General features: G+C 40.8%; 1 protein-coding gene across 5 annotated transcripts in view; it reads left to right on the top strand.

Moving 5' to 3' along the window:
• LOC136884402 (coiled-coil domain-containing protein 18) overlaps nt 1-25,113 on the top strand; it is a 246,700-nt gene that overhangs the window by 189,823 nt on the left and 31,764 nt on the right. For all 5 annotated transcript variants that reach the window (XM_068229958.1, XM_068229959.1, XM_068229960.1 and 2 more), the window contains 4 exons: nt 2,051-2,236; nt 6,080-6,247; nt 12,049-12,309; nt 14,607-14,786. In XM_068229958.1, the coding sequence (XP_068086059.1) occupies nt 2,051-2,236; nt 6,080-6,247; nt 12,049-12,309; nt 14,607-14,786 (795 nt within the window). The remainder of the gene's footprint in view (nt 1-2,050; nt 2,237-6,079; nt 6,248-12,048; nt 12,310-14,606; nt 14,787-25,113) is intronic.

A 25,113-nucleotide genomic window follows, 5' to 3' on the forward strand; every position in this document is an offset into this window, starting at 1 on the left:
TTCTGCAAAAGAGTGGCGATGAGTCTTGTTAGGTTAAAGGCCTTGGTTAGATTGTAGACCTTCAATGACTGAAGTATTTTTAAACTGAGAAAGAATTTCCACCTTGAAGTCTTGTAAAATGATGCAACATGTGACCTGAGAGAATACTGAGCGTTTCTTCCCAATATAAAACAGATAATTCTGAGTGGTCACGAGCACAACTCATAGTCATAGGTTACTCTACAGCTGAACTGAATTAAGTGTCGAATGTTAACTAAGTTATAATACCAAGATTCATTAAACTAATAAATAGAATAACTTAATAGCTTACCTGCCAGCCCTGCAGTATAGGGGTAGCGTGCCTGACTCTTACGTGGAGGCTCTGGCTTTGATTCCCGGCCAGGTCAAGGATTTTTAGCTGGATCTGAGGGCTGGTTCGAGGTCTACTCATCTACGTGATAACAATTGAGGAGCCATCTGATGGGGAGATAACAGCCCGGTCTAGAGAGTCAAGAATAACGTCCAAGAGGATTTGTCATGCTGACCACATGACACCTTGTAATCTGCAGGCTTTCGGGCTGAGCAGCGATCGCTTGGTTCGCCATCGCCTTTCAGGGCTGTTATACAGTACCGTGGGGTTTGGTTTTGGCTTTTTTTTTTTAATAGCCTACCTAGTTACTTGCTACTTTGGAATTACATTTTGATTACCTTTTTTAACACTGCAAACAAATCCAACTGTTATTTTAAACTTCCCTACAAGAAGAAGACAGTGAATGCAAGTGGGTATTATTTCCAAACGAGCTGAGAGCAAGAGTCCATTATAGCGTACTATTCTGTATGTGTCACCACGGCAGAAGTTTGGCTCCTTGTCGATGTCCAGTGTTCTGATAATGAACCGTGAGTGCACAACTCAGCACTGTCTGCTACGAGTCAGCTGAATCGTGCCGTGAGTTCACTGTTGTTGCAATTCGATTCATTCAGACAGTTGAACGAATCGATACACTACTCTGAATCATTCAAGCAGTAGCCAACACTACCACATACTTAGTGTCTGGGTACAATAATGTATGTATGTTCGGTCTTCAGCCTGAAGCCTGGTTGGATCCTCAACACCTCCACTATCGGCTGTCATAGACAGCTCTAAGGGGCGTACCGGGGAAATGAGGAGTGAGTTTTCGTTGCTTTCCTCATCGAGTCAGAAGTTCCTATTCCATATTAGTCCGCCAAGCCCACTGAAATATTCACAACTTCCGACCCTATGAGCAACATTTTCACACCATTCACAGCAGGGACTGGCTGCGCAAGGGATGGCATTAATAGCATCATCGCTCATACCTCAGTCACTTTCATATTGTCAAAGACAAGGATAAGACTGAGACAGATCAATGAAAGTAACAAATTGTTCTAACCCATATCAGAAGACAGAGTGCGCTGTAAACATTAGGTCCACCAAGCTCGACAGCTGCAGTCGCTTAAGTGCGGCCAGTATCCAGTAATCGGGAGATAGTGGGTTCGAGCCCCACTGTCGGCAGCCCTGAAGATGGTTTTCCGTGGTTTCCCATTTTCACACCAGGCAAATGCCGGGGCTGTACCTTAATTAAGGCCACGGCCGCTTCCTTCCACTTCCTAGGCCTTTCCTCTCCCATCGTCGCCATAAGACATATCTCTGTCGGTGCGACGTAAAACAAAATAGCAAAAAAACAAAAACAAACAAACATTAGGTCCTGCCAGCAATGGCATAAATATATACTAGAGTATATTTATTGTATTGACAGGTGGACCATACCTTAGCCCTGTGTCACAGGTTTGATGAACATTTACAAGTGGTCACCCCATTATGAGAGAGCCTTTAGGATCTGTCCTTGACACCATAAAGCAGCACTGATAAAATATGGCAGACCAACAGGTTCTGAATTCAAAGCCACAGTTGCAGACAAGATGTTTTACTTTCATGAACTCGCATCTCGTTTTGATTTCTACTTCCAGATCCCATTGTTGTGTTAGCCTGCCTCCTGAGCACTTGAAATGCAGCACCTTTAAATGTTGTTTCCACCCAGCATTTTGTTTGCAGGCCTCCAACAGTCAGCAGTGGGTGCAGCAGCTGCTCTCCTTAACACGAGCCACCAGCGACTCGGAGGCCAGTAGCCTTCACAACTTCCTGACGGACTCGTTCCTACCTGTGATGCAGAACCTGCAGCACCAATTACTGCTGCACAAGTCTGAGATACAGGGCCTCAGTCGCCAGCTCAATGAGCAGGTAGGTCAAGCTGTGTTGGTGGTTGCAGTTTATTTTAAATTTATAAGAGTAAATGTTAAATTTGGCTTTTGCTATGTCAGAAAACAAGGTTTTCTGGGTGTTTCCATGGTTTCCCATTTTCACATCAGGTGAATGCTGGGGCTGTACCTTAATTAAGGCCACGGCCACTTCCTTTCCATTCCTAGGCCTTTCCTATCCCATCGTCGCCATAAGACCTATCTGTGTCGGTGCGACGTAAAGCAAATAGTAAGAAAACAAGATGAAATTCTTTTACTATTAACAAATAAAGACATCTTTTGTAACACCAGAACATGTTTCAGTCCCCACTTGATCATCATCAGCTGGCTAACAAATAAATTAACAAGAGACATTCTAAAACAGTACTAGAAAAGTATAATACATAAAAGAGATGGTGTGTTGTGAAAATTAAAAGTTAATTTAAATATAGCACGTCAGTTTTGAAAAGTCCACTTGTTGCGAGTCTTAATGGTAAATACACACTGTATCGTTGCCATTAATGCTTTCACGGCCCGTACTTATAGACATTATAGTGTATAGGCTTTTGGGCTTATGCTGTGTCAAGAAAATAAGGTGAAATTCTTAACGTTTTGCAGAAAACTGTGCTCTGCATCCTCAGAAGAAATCTCAACTATCCACAAGAAAGGCTTCTTAAACAATGACACTTTGAATTTCGGAACGTTATAATAGAAGTGGAAATGGTACGTTCATTCGCCCCCAGATGGCCCCCAGGACGTGGCACAAAGCTAGCGTTCGAAGCCGAAGCTGACTGAACCATCACAATCAGACTAAGCGGTTCACATATCGTGTTTGCGTAACATATGGCAGGAAGTTAATATAAAGAACCACCTAATCGATACTTTATTTTATGCCTTAGGCAAAATAGAATATATATTAACACTTACAGGACATGTTTCAACCACTTAGTGGTCATCATCAGCTGTATAAAGAAGAAACTAAGATGAAAAAACATTAGGACAAGTATTACTTGTGGTTGAAACATGTCCTTAAGGCATAAAATAAAGTATCGATTAGGTGGTTCTTTATATTAACTTCTTGATTATACTCATCGATACGGTCATGAAATAGACAACTTGTAATACATATGGCAGGTGTAAGACATAGAGATAAGCCTGGAATGAAACATCTGGCGAAGAGGAACGTACAAGTTTGGAAAACACTGAGACAAAGTAACAATAGTGAAGGGACAGGGAAGGGAACTACCTATGTAAATTCATAATGGCTGGCAACCAGGTATTACTTAATTGATAGCCAGTGTCCCTGTTGAAATTGTTAGGATTTCTACGTATTTCCACAGCTTCCCGTATAATCCTGGACCTGTAGTGTCTAGTGTGGGTAAGAGCTCGAGCATCTTGGAACACGACATCATGACCCGACGATAGAGCGCGCTCAGCTATTGCCGATTTGTCAGTTTGGTTGAGACAAATATTACGTTCATGTTCTTTGATGTGGTACCAATGGACCAGCATGTAAGAATTTCACCTTATTATCTTGACATGGCACAAGCCCAAAAGCCTTACATCATGTCTACACACTGAGATTGTAACTATCAGAGTCCAAAAAGGAGCACAATTTTTATCATCAAATTAGGTCTCTCCTATAGGATAACCAAATACCTTTATGTACAAAGAGAACCTTTTATCAGGTATATTTTGTGCCAGTAACTACATATGCTTTTGAAACCTGTACGATCAACAGGAGAGACAGTAGCAGACTTCAAGCAGCAGAAATGAAGTTCCTGAGGTCATTGCTACAGAAAAAAGAAGAGATAAGATCCGGAATGAAGAGATCCATCATAATACACAAGTGAAGCAGTCGCTATGCGAAAATGTAAGAACATCAAGATTCAAATGGTACGGCCATGTAAAAAGGATGTATCAAATGAGAACAGCAAGAAAATGGCTAGAAAAGGAACTGGAAAGCAAAGGACCTAGAGGCAGACCAAGGAAATGGTGGATCAGTCAAGTAAAGCAGAACCTGGAAGGAAGAGGTGTGGAATGGCACCAAGTAGAGAAGGAAGAAATGTACCTGGATAGACAAAGATGGAGAGTGCTCTTGTACCGCATCCAGAGACTGTTAAAGGATGATGATGATGATGATGATGATCATGATGATAAATGAGGAATCCCCTTAACAACAGCAGCAGCCCACCATCATTGCCCGTTTATGTTTTGCTTCATGTTCTTACAACCTTTGGAGTGGCCCTGCACCCTTATCCTCAGCTAATAATAATAATCGTATGGCCTCAGCTACCGTTTGCAGACATTTCGATTTGACGCCATCTGGCTGTCTGCTCGTCAATTTCGATGTTCCGGTTTACTCTGTCTGCCATCTAGCGGACCTAGAGTAAACCGGATCTCTCTTGGGCGTCGATGGCTGAGATTTAATTAATTTTGTCGGGTAAATACCAAAAGTATCACCAGAGATCTTTTACATGCCGACATCGTACGACATGGAGTGTCGAATGGACTTTTTTCCGCCCTTCAAAAATCCGACTACCTCTGCCGGGTTTGAACCCGCTATCTTGGGATCCGGAGGTTAATGTGGGGCAATGCTCCTATATTTGAGGTCGTATTGCAAACCAACTAACCATTCAATGCACGAACTTATGAATTCTTGGAGTAACATTAAATTTCACATTATTATTAATGTTGTTGTTGTCGTCGTCGTCGTCGTTGTTGTTGTGGTTGTTGTTGTTAAGAAATACATTGCAAATGGGAAATATCCTGGTGGCAATGGTCACTTACACTAATGTAATAATAAAGTAAACATAATTACCCAACAGCAAACAAACAAACAAACAAAGAACAAGAGTATAACAAGCAAATCCATGGAAAGAAAATATTACAAGAATTACTACTACTTTAACATTCAAAATCCAGCATCATCATATACAAATTCACATACAACTTAAGTATTTCCAGTGCTTAATACTATGGCTCACAATACTATAGGTTGAGCTTACTACTAGCTCAACATTACAAGTGATAATAAAGTGAAGTTAAACTGTAATTACCCTACAACAACAACAAGAGTACAACAAGCAAGAAATACACTACTCAACTTACAAAACGCAACTAGGAATTTCCAGGTCAAACACAGTGCAATAAGAAGACAGTTTACATTTCTAAGTTCCATGTTATGGGAACACAAGAAGAACAAACACATTCCTAATCAACAATTATAACATGTTTTTAGAAATGTTTATTAGCCATAAGTTTTAAGCAAAACAGACATAACTAAGCTCTCAACTCCCCTCCCCCTTCTCACACCTCATACCCACATTTTTAAAGGTTCAGCCTTTCAATTTTTAATATATTAGAGCTTGTATGTGTCTGTAGTTATATGAATTTCTACCTAAACAAAAAAGTGCAGCTGTTGATGTTTAGTCAGTCGAAATGTAACATGTACTACTTGTAAGTTAAATTTGTCAATGGCAAAATAAAAAGTATAGATTAGGAAGAACAATTTCTCTGCTTGATTTATTGAGGTAGAAGTCTCTTGATTTTAAGTAGATAGCATAAGTGTGGATACCTAATAATGAGGTTTATCAATGGTGATATAATTTCACCTCACCTCATCCCTGACCCCATATCAGAATTGGGACTAAGGGGTAGACATACATACTCTATGAGCTATTAGCTATCTCCTAACAGCACAGTGTCATAGAACATCAAGTAAAACATCTAGAAATATTGCGATGTCATATGACATCACCGGCCTGCAAGCATGAAGCAGTCGATTGATCAAGTTGGTTAAGTTGCTTTATTGGTTTCTCTTAACATGTTGATGTGTTACTGTCAGCTACGGCAGCACGTGGAGAGCCTGCAGACTTTCTCGGCATCCCAGAGCGATTCGCTGGCCCAGCTGAGAGACAGCGTGCTGCAGCAGGTGTTGGAGCAGCAGAGACAGCTGGAGAGAGCTCGAGAACTGGGGAGGGGACTACAGAGAGCAGAACGTGCTCTAGACAAGGTGAGAGGAATATTTAACCAGTGTGAGAGTTTGAAGTACAACATCATTTTGCTTCTCACCAAGTGTATACTCTTTGTTCTCTTAGTGCTGCCGATTTCTCCTTCTTTTGTTCATTCATTCTGATTTTGTTAGGTTTTTTGTTATCATATTCTTTTTCTTTCTTCATTCCTCTTTCTGTTTTCCTAGTTATTATTGTTATTAATACCCAGAAAAACCAAATTTATGACCTACATTACAATTATTCTACCATTTCTGCTCTGTGGTGCTGAAAATTGGTTCTAATTAAAAAAGCAGCTGTTCATTAATCACAATTGAATATAAAATTCTGATCATATGAAATGAGTTTCATTTTGATTGGTGTTGAACAGAGAAGTTCCCATGAAATGTAAAGAGATAATGTACAAGATGTACTATACCCCTATATTAACGTATGTATCAGGGACTTGGAGTTCGACAGCAAGAAATGAGAGTAAAATTCAGGCCAGTGAGATGAAGTTCCTGCTATTTGCTTTACGTCGCACCGACACAGACAGGTCTTATGGCGACGATGGGACAGGAAAGGCCTAGGAATGATTAGGAAGCGGCCATGGCCTTAATTAAGGTACAGCCCCACCATTTGCCTAGTGTGAAAGAGGGAAACCATGGAAAAACATCTTCAGGGCTGCCGACAGTGGGGTTCCAACCCACTATCTCCCGAATGCGAGCTCACAGCTGCGCGCTCCTAATCGCACGGCCAACTCGCCCGGTAAAGTTCCTGAGGAGTATGGTAGGGAAGACAAGGAGAGACAGAGTAAGAAATGTTGAGGTCAGAGAAGAGATAGGGGTAGTAAAACTGAGTAATAGGATAGAGAAGAATAAATTGAGATGGTTTGGGCATGTTATGATGGTGGAGGAGGGAATTTACCAAAACAAGTGTTGGAGGTTTAGAAGGAAATAAGGCATCATCACCATAATACCTATCTGTGTCGGTGCGACATAAAGTTAATCGTAACAAAAAAAATAAAATCCTTGAACTGGCTGAAAAAATAATCCACAGCATTGGAATAAGGGACTGGCACGCTACCTCTACACCACATGTCTTATAATAATAATAATCTTCTTCTTCTACTGCTCTTCCCACGTGTGGGTTTGCGAGTGCAAACTGTGTTGCACTTGTGCATTTGGCTCTATTTTATGGTTGGATGCTCTTCCTGATGACAGCGCTGTGTGGAGGGATATAATCACTATTGCGTGTTTATGTAGTGGTTGGTAGTGTAGTGTGTTGTCTGAATATGAAGAGGAAAGTGTTGGGACAAACACAAACACCCAGTTCCCGGCCAGAAGAATTAATCAAACACGATTAAAATCCCCAACCTGGCCGGGAATCAAATCCAGGACCCTCTGAACCAAAGGCCTCAACTCTGACCATTCAGCCAACAAGTCGGATAATAATACGATGCCATGGAAAGGAAGTTCATAAAGATCTACAGATGTCCAACATCCAGGAAGTTCAGATGTTAGACAGGAAAATATTTCGGACCATGATTCAAAATCTGGAAGGGTTCCAAGTTGAAAGAACTGCAAAGACGGTAAGAGGCTGCATGGATGAACAGAAGAAACAGCATAGTGTCCATATGAAGGAGTAGTGGAGGAAGAGGAAACTTCAGGCAAAGAAAAAATGAAATTGTACCGTGATCTTCAGTGGTCAATTCGCAAGTAAAAAAATAAGAAGAAGAATCAGGTCCCGCGGTGTAAGGCTTACGTGCCTACCTCTTACCCAGAGGCCCTGGGTTTGATTCCTGGGCAGGTCAGGGATTTTTACCTGAATCCGAGGGCTGGTTCGAGGTCCACTCAGCCTACATGATTGGAATTGAGGAGCTGTCTGACTGTGAGATGGTGGCCCCGGTCTAGAAAGCCAAGAATAATGGCCGAAAGGATTTGTCGTGCTGACCACACAATACCTCATAATCTGCAGGCCATCAGGCCGAGCAGCGGTCACTTAGTAGGCCATGGTCCTTTGGGGCTGTTGCCTCATGTGGGGGGTGGTTAATAAGAAGAATCCTTCTAGCAGCTTCACAGGCAACATGATGTTTGAATGCCTTCTTAGACAGAAGAATAAGCAAAATATAAAAGAGAAAAGGAAAATTATGGAACCTATTCAGAAAAATGGCATATAGAAATTGAGACCTTAACAAGATTTATACACAGCATCAGAAAAAATAGGTTATCTTTCAGAACAGACAAAGACAGCTTAAACAAAACAAATGTTTGAACACTATGCAAATAAACAAGGCCAAACTAGCATTTTCCAAAGAAGCAGAAAATTTGGGGAATAACTCAACATTAAAAAAAAAAAAAAAAAAAAAAGGAACAAATTACAAATAGAAAATAATTTACAAAAGCAATATTCAATGGTAAATTTCTTGAGAAAGCCAAGAAGAAATCCCGCAGTAAATGGTCAGAAGAAAGAAAACAACAGCACCGACAAAGGATGAAGAATACCAATATAAATGGTCCGTTATTGGACATTATAAATTTTCCAGCTACCTAGGTGTGCTAGGTACCAACTGATGAGCCCAGCCTGGCACACGAGGGCGAAACGCTGGCAACCAGGAATGAGTTAGCTGGAAAATTTATAATGTCCAATAACGGACCATTTATATTGGTATTATAAATTTACTCATTCGGAACAAATATTTCAGATTCCCTATGGGAATCAACATCTATATCAAAGGATGAAGAAGAAAACTGTTTCTTGTGGTCCCAAGATGGCCGAATCGAATGAATAATAATAATAATAATAATAATAATAATATTAAATCATTGAACCGACTCTAGCTAACACAACCTCTCGAGTTAAGTTCAGAGGAGAAATTTCAGATGTTTTCAAGATAAAGACAGGAGTTAGGCAGGGAAATGGGTCCTCACCCCTGCTCTTCAATTACGTCCTTGAAAAAGTCATCTGTGAGTGGCACAAAGAAATTAACAACAATGGGCTCCAAAATGCTGTGAGATTGGGTTACAAGAACATGAACCTTTCAATTGATTGCCTAGCTTTTGCAAATGATCTAGCAATTTTCTCTGATTCTTTAGACATGACTACAAAGCAAATTAATCACCTCAAGACACAGGCAGAAAAAGCAGGCCTCCAGATCTCGTTGGAGAAAATGCAATTCATGATTAACATCAAGCCAGCACCAAGAGAGCTATAAGTAAACGAGCGGGCAATCACACAGACAGATAAGTTTAAATATCTTGGTGAGTGGATAGAACCAACATCTCTGAAAAAGAAGCTTTTGCATCGTGCATGAATAAAATGGAAATGGCTTATCAACTGACCAAGAACATTTACAATAGAAAGTCCATATCCTTGAACACAAAACTCAGACATTACTGCACTGTCATAAGACCAGAGGCTTTGTATGTAGCGGAATCCCTTGCTGTGAACAAGAAAGGCCTGATAGAAAAATTGGAAATTGAAGAAAGAAAGAAAGAAAGAAAGAAAGAAAGATCTTAAAGAAAATTCTTGGCCCAATTATAGACAAAGATGAATATAGATGTTGGCATAACTATGAGCTGTATACTCATATCCAGAAAATTTCTGATATCAAGCAGAGAAGGAGAATTGCATTTTTATGGCCACTTGCTAAGAATGAAACACACACGATTATTGAACCAGATCTTTACCTATTTTAAAGACAAGACGACCCAGCCAACTTGGCTCAAGGAGGTGGAAAGGGACCTACAGGAGATGGGGATCACTTATGAAGATATACAAGAATGCAACTAACTCAGGAGAAAACTAAAAGACCACCAGAGTTTTCAAGAAAGGCCAAAGTTGAAGACAGGAAAGACGTGGATGGAGGAAAGAAAAGAGCAACACTGGCAAGGAATGAAGGAGCACTGGGTAAAGACCCTAACCCAGAGAAGACAGCTGAAATAACGTGGTCCTTGGTAGGCCAATATGAACAAAGAATAATAATAATTTAAAAATCCAGGAGATAAACATCTGCTTCACACTCACGAGAAAGAAACAACACGAATATTTTCAACACCAAAAATGGCACTGGAAAGACCTCAAGGCCCGATCAATCTCTTCCAAGGGACTTGGATAACGTGGTCATCTAGAATGTCCTTCATCGTCAGGAGTTCCTTTGTGGATACACACTTTTTTTTCTTTTGATTTATCAGAACTCTTTATTTCCCCTGTCGGTGGAGTCAAAGGATGCATGTCGAAAGAGGCTATTAAGAGGGGAACAAGCAAAGAATCTAAACTCACTCTCTAAGCTCAGGAATATATCCACGATTCTACGTATTTCTGTGTAGCAGAGAAAATGTATGAATGGGAAGTTTAAAAAAATAACTCCCTATTTTTTACTGGAATTGTTCTTATTTTAATTCCAAAATAACAATCTTATTTCGAAGAAAAGCTGAAGGATTTAACTTGTAGTAGGAGAAAGAGGTTTTGAGATTCTCCTGAACACGGCACACTGGTTTGCTGTTTGATGATGATGATGCTTGTTGTTTAAAGGGGCCAAACATCTAGGACAGACTCCTAATGGTAAGAAATGAGACGAAATGCAGTGAAAATTCCAAAGTCCAAAATTCATCCACTGACCAGAATTCAAAACGTGACGATGAAGAATGAATGTATGAATATGAATGTAAAACAATCAGTGGATCCGACCTTACCAGAAACTATATAATAATTAATAATCGTATGGCCTCAGCTACCATGTGCAGACATTTCAATTTGACACCATCTGGCTGTCTGCTCATCAATTTTGATGTTCCATTTTACTCTAGGCCTACTAGATGGTACATCAAGTAAACCAAAATTCTCTTGGGTGTCTCTAGCTGACATTTAATCAATTTTGTTGGGTAAACACCAAATGCGTCACCAGAGATCTTTTACATGCTGACATCGTACGGCATGGAGTGTCAAATGGACTTTTTTCTGCCCTAAAAAAATCCAACTACCTCTGCCAGGTTTGAACTCACTACCTTGGGATCCAGAAGCCAATACTCTACCACTGATCCACAGAGGCAGCTAGAAACTGTATTAAAACAATAGTATAGGGACTGCTTCCAAAGCATAATCCTGAATCGATGATTTTTGTTGTCTAAAGGGGTTCAAAATCCAGGTCAATGGCCCCTCTTAATGGTACTTATTCCTAGTAAAGTAGAACCATGGTATTTCTCAACTTGCGGTACTACTCAAAAGTAGCATAAACTCACGGTGTTCCAAACAGTATGGTACTACTCACAAGTATTGTACGTCGCACAGGTAACGCAAACCTATGGCGTTTCTCACATAATGACACCATTCGCTGGCAACGCGAACCCCCAATGTTCCTCACACAGTGAGTACAAATCACAGGCAACGCAGACCAACGGTGTCGCTCATATAGTGGTATTAATCACAGGCAACGCCCAGACCCGTGGTGCTTCTCACATAATGGTACTAATCGCAGGCATGCAAGCCCGTGATATTCCGCATATAGTGGTACTAATCACAGGTACTGGAAACCCACAGTGAACTGCTCTCTGCTGCTACTAATCACAAACTAATTGTGTACCTAACATAGTGGTGCTATTTGCAAGTAAAGGCGACTCATGGTGTTCCCTGCGTGATGATACTAATCATAAGTAGTTTCATGGTTCTAATTAAACCATCCCTTGATTGCCCCTTTTAGTCGCCTCTTACGATAGGCAGGGGATACTGTGGGTGTATTTTTTGTCTGTGTGCTCCACCCACAGGGGGTGGTTTGCTGATTAAACTAGTTCATCAGTCACTAAATCTTGTATGTTTTTCTGCCTAGGATCTGTCCTCACAGCTCATTGAAGCAGTAAAACACGTCCGTGCTGCCGAGGAGTTGTGGAAGTCCCACCGGCAGGAGTCGAACCAAACGATTCAGGAGGTCGACTCTAGCATCACCGTGGCATACGACACGTCAGACAGACTTCTTCACAGTGCGACGACGGGCCTGGACTCTCATATCAAACGTGTGGCAGATATAAGTTCAAACATCGAGTCTCGTACAGATGATGTTCTGGAGAACGTGTCTGGCTTTGTGGAGAGGGTGAGTAGCTGTGGCATGGTGAAGAATTCTATATGTTGAAGAAGGATAACCTTTTCACTGCTGGATTCTCAGATGAGAAAGTGCTGCATGTTTTAGACTACCCTTAGCTGTCTTTTTTAATAAAATATGTTAGTTTGGTCCTTATAATTCATAAAAATTTTCTCATAAGTTCAAAATGCTCTAGTTTTGAGAATTCTGGATTCAACTTACATCGGGTCAGCTCAAGAATGACAGGTACTGTTGGTATAAACTCACCGTCAAGACTGTGTGAAGGGCACATCAATTTCACAACCAATTTTCTTTCTCCGCATGGCACTTAATTCCACTATCACTTTCAGAATTTCTCCAAAATAAAAAAAAGGAACAGGGTGAGTCGGCTATGCAGTTAGGAGTAAGCAGCTGTGAGTTTACATTCAAGATAGTGGGCTCGAACCCCACTGTCGGCAGTTCTGATTATGGTTTTCCGTGGTTTCCCATTTTTACACCAGGTAAATGCTGGGGCTATTCTTTAATTAAGGCAACGGTCGCTTCCTTCTTACTCCAAGCCCTTTCCTGTCCCATCATCGCCATAAGACTTATCTGTGTCAGTGCCATATGTGTGTCCACAATGGATACTCCCAAGAATCACTCAGGGTCGGCTCTTCTGATCCTTGGAGAGTACTCGCTGCGGTTGGATGTCTCCGCCACTGGAATGCTGTTTCGGTTGTATCCCACCATTTTGCTCTCGGGCGTCCGCGTCCTCTCTTTGGTTCCTCAATTGCAAGAGCTTTCTTAATGGGATGATCTTCATCTCGACGTTGTACTAGTCCATACCGGAGCAACTGCCACTCCTCCAATTTCTCACCAATAGAAACCGTATTAAATGATCCTCGTATATGCTCATTGCACACTCGGTCCAAGAGGGTGACACCCACTGACCATCGCAGCATCCGCATTTCCGTTACATACATTTGCTGATGCTTCTTTTGCGTTGTCCAACACTTAGAGTCATGAGGACAAACAGTCTTGTATATTTTGCCTCTAAGCTTGTCAGTAACGCAATTTGGTCCGTCCAACATTGATGCGATACTTTGTCATCATCAATCGTCATATCAGTGGTAATAACTGAGCTCAGGTACTTGAATTTATTCGTCATTGCCAGTGGTTTACCCGCTAAGAAACTTGTATTGAGTGGACCTTGAACTTCTGGCGTGGCAAAGTTACAGAACATATACTCCGTCTTCTTATGGCTTATTCTGAGTCCATTCGTCTCCAAAGCTTTTCTCCAAAGTTCTAAGGTTGCCTCAACCTCTTCACGTTTTTCACCAACAAGGACGATGTCGTTTGCATATAAAACGGTGCATGGTAGTTGTGTCATCAGTTGTTCTGTGAGTTGGTTTATAACTTTATTGAATAAGATTGGGCTCAACGGTGAACCTTGATGAACACCAACCTCAACAGCGAAACTCTCAGAGATACCAGAACTAGACTTCACCTTTGTAGAGAGATGTAAAAAAAAAGCCATCAAAATCCTGAAGTACACCAACAGCTTAAACTGTAATGAGGAATCTGAGTGGGTCAGCAAAGTCTGGTCTTAAATCTTGGAGGACTCGGCGGCCAGAGAAAGAATCAGGTGATCAGTCTCCTGTCTCTACCACGGTAAATTGACCAACGTTGGGCTCCACATTGCTTCTGTTATGTGCCAGCGCCATGGTAGCTCCTTTCGGTGCTTCCAGGAAGGGGCTAGTGACTCTGACGACCGGGGATCTCCCTGTTGGCTTATGGGGTGGGGCTGGCCTTTCCGTGTCTTGTTCTCGTCGGCTGGCTTACCTGTAAGTTTCTTGGAGATTCAACAAGAATGTTCTGCGTGCAGCCACCTCGTAAAACTTCTGGCACTCATCACCCGAGGTGTAAAAAGGAAGGCTAGCTGCAGACAGTTGGTCAGAGTTGTAGTCATGGTCAGTGTTGGGCTCCATGGTGGAGCTATAGTCAGAGTTGGTGCTGGGCTGGGAGTCAGTGTGAGACTTAGTGTGTTGGAGTTTTGGTGGCTGGGCCAAGGGCGGCAGAGGTGTTGACTGTCGCTAGTGTCCCACCGAGGTCTGAACCAAGAGCTGCGGTTGTAGTGTCAAAGAATACAGTGAGTAGGTGGGCTGGAGACATCAGAACAGAATATTGTGTACTACCTGAGAGGACCGTGTGTTTGTGTATTTCTGAGGACTGAGAATCGCGGTGAGTCAGCGACACAACTTATGACAGTACTGTGTGTCATGTGTTCCTCTGTAGATGTTAATTTCAGGACAGTATTTCTGCTGTTTCAGAGCACCTCCACCTTGGGCCAAGTAGAACGATATCGCGACGACATGGAAGTGGAGGTGCGGGGAGCCATCTCTGCCAGCGAGGGGACGTGGCGGGAGCACTACCACAGGATGGAACAGGACCTACGTAAATTGTCGGAGAGTCTGCGGGCATCGCAACAGAATGAGCAAGAGCACAGACAGGTATTGGTCCCATTTATTTAGAGTATTTGCACTAACTGTGTAATTGTCATTGTAATATGTGTAGTATTTTGTAAAAAAGATTCAAGAAAATGTGTACGCATGCTTCATTGACTCAGTAACCAGAACTTTATTACGATTTCCCACCTAATATAAACTTTCCACAAATATGATTAAATTTAGAACAGTGTAAATTGTTCAGTGACAGTCATGACTTTTTCAAGTCTTTATTATTTAAGATTTTATGCTAAAGACCTTTTTTTTAACCTTTTGAATGCTGAGTTACCAGTTGACTGTTTTATACCTCGGTGCCGAGTTTTTTCATTCGTATGTAAACAAAATTGTAGAAGCCTCAATTTTTAACTTATCAGTGGGGTTATTAAGTGATAGCATATGCTGATGATGTAGCAATAATTGCAAGAAATGAAAGAGCTCTTGAAGAGAGCTACTCAGTATTAGAAGGGAAAGTACGGGACCTAGGACTAGAAGTGAATATAAACAAAACAAAATATATGAAGATGGGAGATACAGAGGGAGTAAGAGGAAGGACCCCAGTAAGATTAAATGGGAAGGAATATCAAAGAGTCACATCTTTCAAATATCTAGGCTCTATAATAACAGAGGACAATAAAACCTCCGTGGAAATACAGGAGAGGATAACAAGTGGAAACCGATGCTTTTACGCCTTGCAAAATATGTTTAAATCCAGGAATGTCAGCAGGAATACAAAAATTAAAATATACACAACAGTACTAAGACCAATAGTTATGTATGGCTCAGAATGCTGGGTGATGACCGCCAGAGAAGAACAGTGGCTGTTACGGTGGGAAAGGAAGATATTGAGAAAGATATTCGGTGCAGTAAGAGAGCAGGATGGGTGGAGAATGAGGACAAATGTAGAGCTGCAAGGACTGTTTGGCCAGCCAGATATTGTTGCTAAAATTAAGCAGGGAAGAATTAGGTGGGCCGGTCATGTTCAGAGAATGGCAGAAACCTGCACCGTAAAAAAGGTGTTTATAGGGAAACTTGATGGAAGGAGGAGGAGAGGAAGACCCAGGAAAAGATGGATTGATGATGTTGAGGATGACCTTAGAAAGTTAGGAGTTAAACGTTGGAGAAGAAAAGCTGAGGACCGAGATGAATGGAGGCAGGTGATAAAGGAGGCCAAGGACCTACAAGGACTGTAGCGCCGACCAGTAAGTAAGTAAGTAAGTAAGTAAGTAAGTAAGTAAGTAAGTAAGTAAGTGGGGTTATTAGCTAAAATGTTCATAAATGTTGGCTCTTTATAAATCTAAATGCAAATGGAAAATCCTACACTTGTGTTAATATTACTCTATTTTGAGAGAAAACAAAACTACACATTTGTGCCCACGCGTACATCATCTTTATACATATTAAAGAGAACCCCCATAGCACTACAGCCCTGAAGGGCCTTGGCCTCCTAAGTGACCGCTGCTCAGCCCAAAGGCTTGCAGGTTACGAGGTGTCATGTGGTCAGCACGACGAATCATCTTGGTCATTATTCTTGGTTTTCTAGACCGAGGCCGCTATCTCACCGTCAGATAGCTTCTCAATTCTAATCGTATAGGATGAGTGGAACTCGAACCAGCCCTCAGATTCAGGTAAAAATCCATGAACCCGGGGCCTCCGGGTAAGGGGCAGGCATGCTACTCCATGTGGCCGGCCAAAGTAAAGAGCCCAAAAGAAAATTATTTCCCAAAATCTCCAAGCAACTAATACATGCAACTCCTTACAAGTACATAAGTTGATATTTTAAACTCATTTCTAAACCTGGAATGTGGTGACAGCCCAATGTTTTCCACCAGTTGTTTGCGATACCAATTTGTTTCATCAACAACCAGCTGCACCAACTCCACTGGCAGAATAGTTTAAAAAAATCAATGAGTTTGGGGTTGCCATCAAGCACTACTTGGCTCCCAGAGTCTGTCACAGTTACTTGAAAGTCCATAAGGAGTTCCTCGTGGGTTTCAAAATATTGATTGATACTAATTTTTGCTGAATAATAGGTATAATATAGGGGCTGTCTGGCCCAGGCGGTAAAGGTGTGCTCGGTTCGCCCGGAAGGACGTGGGTTTGATTCCCGTCAGGAAGTCATAAAATTGAAGAAATGAGATTTCCACTTCCAGAGGTTCATATGGCCCTGAGGTTCACTCAGCCTACACCAAAAATGAGTACCAGGTTAATTCCTGGGGGCAAAGGTGGCCGAGATTAGAGCTAATCACTCTACCCCATCAAGTGCCAAGGTTCCGAATACTGGAAGCCTTTACCTTCCACCGCTCCAAGGGCCTTCATGGCCTGTACGGAGATGACTAGTAGGTATAATATAGTATACTGCTCCTTATAGACAGTATATTTTACACTGCCTTTGTAGTTGTCAGTTCACTTTCTATGTACGCTTTGTCTTTTTTGGCAGCCTCCCAACGGGGAAGCAGAAATAAATGCATTTCAAAATAAATAAAACGAAAACAATATGTCATGTGATGTAGAAAGGGCAGCCAGGTCAGAAAAGAACAAAGAGGTTTTGGGAGAGGAGGAAGATGATGATGATGAAAGATAAATTTCCCCTTAATTCTTTGAAGACTTAGATGGATATGGTGTGATATTAAGTGTTCCAATGTGGGCATAAAATATGTAAATAAATAAAACACTATCAACGTGTACTGGTGCCATTTCTCTGCAACACTTTTCCCTACTAAAGTAGCAGAGCGTTCATGTTGTAGTAAGTTCTTAAAGCACTTATTTAATCAAAAAGTACAGAGTTATCAATAATAATTTTAACACTGTTTCAAACTACTACACTTATTTCTAGTGCTTTTTCAAAAGTTAACCAGTGAAATACAAACAAAAAGAACTGAGTGTCACCTTCAGTGTTGTCAACTTTAAACTGAGTTCACCAAAGCCTTGCTAGAAGGCAGATATACTCAAACCTATAAAAATTAAATCCATTCATCCATCTGTCCATTATCTACAGGCTAAGCCTTGTCGCTGCAACCACATCCCAAGGTCTTCAGCAGTCCTTTTCATTGTGACATAGGAAGCAAAACCGAGCTGAGTGATTATGTTCCTAAAGTAAGATAGACGCAGTCTTCCTCTCGACTTCTTCCCTAGGACCTCGCCTTTGAAGACATTCTGGAGAAAGGTGTCATGACCGAGCTCAATAGCTGCAGTCGCTTAAGTGCGGCCAGTATCCAGTATTCGGGAGATAGTAGGTTCGAATTCCACTGTCGGCAGCCCTGAAGATAGTTTTCCATGGTTTCCCATTTTCACACCAGGCTGTACCTTAATTAAGGCCATGGTTGCTTCCTTCCCACTCCTAGCCCTTTCCTGTCCGACTCGTTGGCTTGATGGTCAGTGTTACGGAGTATTCCGTGGTAGTTAGAAGTGAAAGAAGGTGCGGGTGTGAACGGGTCTCAGGCTACGAAATTAGAGTTCATGTAAAATTTAACAAGGTTATATTTTCTTTATAAAATCAAAAAAATAACAAGCATGGCAGGTACAGAGTAGCAAGGCCACTATTCGAGAATGTACAATTACAGAGTTACCGGATGGGCTCCGAGAGCCAAACCCAAATACTTGAACAATTAGTCCAATTTTACAATATACAGGAATTCAACAAAGGGGCAGAAGACCCCAATCATGCCCAGGAGCACTTGCTCCAAAATTACACAGTAAAGCCGGCTCGAGGCACACAGAAATCAAATTTCAAAAGAGCAATACGCTCTCAATGTTCTGGCCTATAAAAGACCACACCAAACTTGACTTTCAAGCTGTCCTCTAAGGACATAAACACAGGGGTAAGATACCCAACCTACTGAGGCCTATTAAATGAGAAAAGATTAATTACATGGCCTCTAAAATACCAATTTGAGAGGAGGCGAACTGCACTCCTAATGCATTTGTTTAAAAACCCAATCTGGCTCTAGGCCACTAATGCAAGGGCTAATCCCATACTACAGAGGTGACTTTAGAAAAGAACAATTTACATTACATTAAGGAAGAATCGGTTGTGAGAAATAAGTTCACCTCAACACAATATGAGTGGGAGCTCGAGAGGGTTAAGCACTCTCTATCCCAATATGTAGCTTAAAGGATAGAATAAATACAAGGTATCTTTACATTTTAGGGAAAGTTACATGGTGGAAACACTTCGGACCCGCCCCGAGAGCTAAACTGCTGAGCTAGCAAGAAAAGAAGTTATTATACGGCCATTACCTTATTGTTGAACTGCTGCCCGAAGAAAGAGGCGCTTCCCGCCCCCTGCTAAGTACTTTACACACTAAAAGATGGAACAGAAGTGGCCCAGAGACCCCAAAATCAGCAGTTTATATACTCTTGCGGAAAGTTCGAGGCGTTTCAGGGAAGAAAACACCCGCCCACAATCACTTTATTGGCTAGGGTACAGCAACATATCCCCTTTGGAGAAGATACACCTCATTGGTTAGAAATTAATTTAAAAAATTCGGGATTGGCTAAATACAAAACAAGGGGAAAGAAAGGGGTATACAGCCAACTTAAACAATAGGAGAAAGAAATTTAACAAGAAACAAACTTTTGAAATAAAAATTTCTCCAAAAAACAGTTCTTTCACTTCGCACTAGGGTGCACTATTGTTGATCTTCAGTAGTGTCCTCTAGAAGAGAAAGTTCACACTTATTACAATAGGGAAACAAAAATGCGTCGAAAACGACCCAGTTCAGAAACTACAACATTTCCCAGTAGTGACATCTTCTGAGAAACTTGAAAATTAATACCGTAGATAAAGTTCAGACTTCCTCCAGCAGAGGAGTTTCAATTGGCGCAAATTTTAAATAAGCGGCGTGGAGGTGTACCGCCCGGTACAGTCAGCATACTGGCCTTCGGTTCAGAGGGACCCGGGTTCGATTCCCGGCCGGGTCAGGGATTTTAACCTTATTTGGTTGATTCCAGTGGCCTAGGGTCTGGGTGTTTGTGCTGTCCCCAACATCCCTGAAACTCACACATCACATGTAACACTATCCTCCACCACAATAACACGCAGTTACCTACACGTCAGGTGCCGCCCACCCTCATCGGAGGGTCTGCCTTACAAGGGCTGCACTTGGCTAGAAATAGCCACACAAAATTATTATTAACTCTAGAGAAAACGGAAGAAATTTGACCTCTAAATTTCAATAATGCCACATTCTAACAAATTTCAGCCCAATACCACAAATATCACCCTAGTTTCAGCATATCAAGAAGATAGGTCACAACTTCAGGTACTGATGTGGTCTAGGAGTAAACATGCTGAAGGTTTATTTCTGGGTCTATTATAAACTTAAAAACGTTGGAGTGTCCATAGTAGTGTGTTCAAATAGTTTTTTGTTTGAGACAAATTTAGAAGGGAATGTTTGAAAACTGGTGTGTGTTTCCCTTAAGTGCGACATCATAGTTTATCAAATCCTCTAAGGTGACCAGTATTTCAGACACAGCAAGCTGGAGTGACTGCATGATAAATTGTAATCCACTTTAAAAATACTCACGCCGAACTTCTCGCCATGAAGAGTTTAGGTTTATCGGCACTCCTATATTAGCCGTTTTGAGAATTTACATCCCACTACGCTTCATTTGAGAAGTGAATGACACTAAGATCAGTTTCTCTGTTATGCACTTCATTGAAAATCCATTGACTAAAAGTAGTCCTACACACAGGATTACCCGGTTTCAGTTCGTACATTTATAGGGTTTTAACTTCCGCATTGTATGGAACCGTAAGAAATTTCCATTCACTGAGAAAGACTGTTAGTATTTCTTAGGAGAGTTTTTCAAGTGTTGTGTAATGTCTTCAAGATTTTCATCTCTTAGCACTGTATGCCTCCTCCTTTGCTTCTAATCATTAATATTTTCCCCTTCACAAAATCTATGAACCACCCCCATGGTTATCAAACATCTAGGAATTTCTCTTGAAATAATCTGCTAACAGCATGAGCGGATTCTGTACAGACATACAAATTGTAAGCGGAATAGAATAATTAGACCTATTATTGTTATTTTCCATTTATTCTTGCTTCAATTTTTGCACAGGTGTTGCTCTCACTGAAACACAAAACATATTACATTGTGAGACAAAGCCAGAAACGTTAGTACTCGCAGACTCCCTTCCTGCGCAGCTGTTGGCTTTGTCACTCCCAGCAGCTGCTCCGGTTCCAAGATAACGTAATACATTCATAAAGCAATAATCAACATTAACACAAGGAAATTTACAAATACAGTATGAAATGTAATAAATAATGTAGACCTAATGCAATCTTGTTCTTATACAGGATGAAGCCGAACTCCAGCGATAAACTTTCGGAGGTTGTTCAGGGATACACAGGCTCATTACAGAGTAATAATGTAATGACGATTTATTTGGTTTGTTACCCCAATCATCCTTGTTTCTGTGAAAATACCTCATATCAGCAAAAAAAGCATGTAGTATGCGATAACCAAAACGTAAAACACAAAACACAGAGTAATGCAACAACCTTCAGATGAAACACTGTACGTACACTTTTGTCACAGTGTGTTCTGTCAGTGTACTGCACAGTGCAGTACGTAACAATTGCAGAACTGTTCCCTTACAGGTATTGTTCAAAATGTCAACCACCATGATCATGGCACCATTGGCTTCTGGCATGTTAAAGAACTTCTGCGGGACAAAATTCCAACAGCCCAGCGTTTACATTAATAAGAAATTAAATATGATGTCAAATCACTTATACAGTGGGACCGTTTTGACCCCATTATGGGTCTTCAGCCATAGACTAAAATCGACAATATTATTATTATTCTTTTTCTACTGCTTTTCCCACACCTGTGGGGTTGGAGGTGCGAACAGTGTCGTACATGTGGATTTGGCAACATTTTACTGCCGGATGGCCTTCCTGACGCCACCCTATCTGAAGGGATGTCATTATTGCCTGTTTCTGTGGTGATTGGTAGTGTTGTGTGTTGTGTGAAATGAAGAGGAAAGTGTTGGCACAAACACAAACACCCAGTCCCTGCGCCAGAAGAATTAATCAGAGGTGATTAAAATCCCTGACCCGGCCAGGAATTGAACCCGGGACCCTCTGAACCGAAGGCCTCAACGCTGACCATTCAGCCAATGATGGACTAAAATTGACAATATGTAGTGCAAATACAGTCAAATTAATGCTTTAAAAATATTATGTACTTATTACAAATTATTTTATAGAAGACGCAAAAAATTCTAAAGTCCACTAGTAAAATTTTGTCATGAGTGACATTGTCATTTGGTATTAATCTAACATGAACCCTATACATATATTTTCTAACACCAGTGTAACAGCTCAGATCCAATTTTAATATTTTATTTGTACATGTAGAGGTTACTTGTACCGAGCTCGATAGCTGCAGTCGCTTAAGTGCGGCCAGTATCCAGTATTCGGGAGATAGTAGGTTCGAATGTCCCATCGTCGCCATAAGACCTATCTGTGTCGATGCGACGTAAAGCAAGGAAAAAAAGAAAGATTACTTGTTAGGACTGTTCATTTTAGATTAATACCAACGGCAATGTCACACATAATAACATTCGACTAGTGGACTTTAGATTCACTAATTATAGTATTCTAGACTGAAAGATTTTTTTTTTGCCACTTTTGAAAAATAATTTGCAATAGCTACATTATATTTTTGAAGTGTTAATTTGATTGTATTTGCACTTTATATTGTCAATTTTAGTTCATCGCTGAAGATGATCCATAATGGGGTCGAAACCGGTCCAATTGTGTAAGTGATTTGACATCAGATTAAATGATATTGAACAGGTGGACTTTCACTTTAATTTCTTATCAATGTGAATGTTGGTCAATAAGGTTCATGATGTAGTTTATATTGTATGATCCCAAAATTTATCAAGAACTAGCATTTACTTACCTGCCAACTTTTAGAAATAAAAAATAGGAAGATTATTTCATTCTTGGATTTCATCACCTATATTGTGCTTCGGTCTCGATGAAAAAACGGCAAGATAAAAGGCATACATATTTACAGTTACAATGCGACTTGACCATTCAATTTAAAATCTTAGACTAAGAAAAGATAGAAACTGTTACAAAAAAAATGTACCTAATCGTTCTCATTTATGACACACACACACATACGAATAATAATATTTATATCACACCGACATACAGAATAAAATGCATAATAGTTTCCTTTATTAGACTGTAAAATGAATGAAAATTAAATTTTATAGGTATCTCTGAACACTTGGAGATAACATTTGTTACATTTTGTGGCCATAACGTGAAGAGAAAATACCAGAAACTGTCATCGACACAACTGTCTGAAATACATTCAAGTCAATAAAATTATGAAATAAGAATGAACATTAATGCACTGAAATATGCAAAACTGCCACATACAAAACAGATCAATATGTCTCATACATTATTACGACTTTGACAGGGGGGAAAAGCACAGAACCGCAAGAAAAAACACATGACCTACAACTCCAATGAAACTACGCACAGAACGATGTTAACAGCGTGCAAACTACGCGATGACAAACTCGTTCTATCGTCCCGATTAATGAATGGATTTGGTGGCCTCGCCAAATAAAGCATCAAATAAATACGCTTGAGAATGAGGTTGCATAAATTACATAACCACATCAGAATTTATTCTAGGGGAAGAGTATCATACTGGAGGTTATATTGTTCAAAAATAGGCAGAAGTAAAATTAAATTGGAAAATCGGAAGAAGAGTTAAAAAAAAAAACTGAAAGTTTCTGGGTAAATCGGAAGGGTTGGTAGGTAAGCATTTATTATTTTCAGTGCAATACAGGTACAAAGCTAACTGGTGCAACAAACCAAAGGGAATTCATATTACTCTGTAAGGAGCTACGAGGGACCGCAGGTCCCTTATGCCAATATACTCAGAAGGTATACCAGAACAATCTCTGAAAGTTAGTCAGTGGAGTTTGGCTTCACCCTGTATATTTATTATTCATCTTCATAACTTTCATTTTAAAAGAAAACAATAAAGCATTATTTTTCTTTGAAAATCAGGGGACCAATTATTCATGTTCAGATCAGAACTGTGAACACAGCTGCTTTTCACGAATGCTGATCGCACCAGGTTTACTATCTTCTCTGTTCTGGCTTGCAAACTGGTGATTTAATTGAAAATGGAACAGGAAATATTTTGCAGCAAAGAGAATAGGAAAAATTAGAAAGTACAATGGGGGATCAAATAAAAACAGGATTTTATTTTTTATTTAAATTCATTTATTGAAAAACAAGGCAATTACAATTTATTTCTTCACATAGTTTCCTGCTGTGGAAATGGATTTGTCCCAGCATATGGGCAGCTTTTGATGCCCTCATTATAAAATGAACCGGGTCGTGTCACCAACCAGTTGTGCACAAAGTTGTCCACACTCTCGTTATCTTCAATTCGTTGCCCTCCTAGAGCTTCTTTAAGCAGTCCAAACAAATGGAAATCGCAGGGCGGTAAGTCCGGGCTGTAAGGGGAATGATCAAGTGTAGTCCAGTGCATTTCCTGTAGCTTGGAGACAGAGCTGCAGTATGGGGCCGCACATTGTTGAATTGGTTGTTTGTCTTTTGCAGCGATATGCAACCCTCGCCTTGTTCAATAGCTCGCAGTAGTAATCAACATTGATTGTGCGTCGCTCATGCAAAAAAATCAATCAGCAAAATGCCTCGCCAATCGAAAAGAAAGGTTGCAAGAACCGTGCCAGCTGACAGTCGAGTCTTGTCTTTCATTGGTGCTGCCTCCCCTTTCCTCCACCACTCCTTACCTACACACACGCGCGCGTTCTTGACAATGTTTGATCACCGAACTGTGCAGTCAATCTCTGGCAAATTTCTGCCACTGTAACTACTTCACGAGTGAGAAATTTTATAATAAAGTGTTGTGCAGTGGAGGAGTGCACCTGTTGCTCTGACATTGTGAGCGTTACTGACGAAGCGGCGGGAAATATCTAACAGCACGCTCTCCCCACTCCTAACAGTCCCGCCTAAGCATAGCGGAAGCGTGGGGCCAGTCCTACCAACTGCTGACGTTCAGGAACAAAAATCTTGTTTATATTTGATCGACCTTCGTATTTCATGTAACTCATTCGCAGGCCTTTAAGATGATATTATTAAAAGGTGGGATATTTTGAAGATATTTGATACTTCAGGTGCACCACAAGATGTGATGGGGCTGATGACCTTAGATGTTAGGCCACTTTAAACAACAAGCATCATCATCATCATGGGATGTTAAAGAAAGGATTATCCTGCAAGAATAATTTTAATTTTGGTGCTCTTTCTCGGAACAG

Source organism: Anabrus simplex, chromosome 12, assembly GCF_040414725.1.
Source record: "Anabrus simplex isolate iqAnaSimp1 chromosome 12, ASM4041472v1, whole genome shotgun sequence".
Classification (NCBI taxonomy): domain Eukaryota; kingdom Metazoa; phylum Arthropoda; class Insecta; order Orthoptera; family Tettigoniidae; genus Anabrus; species Anabrus simplex.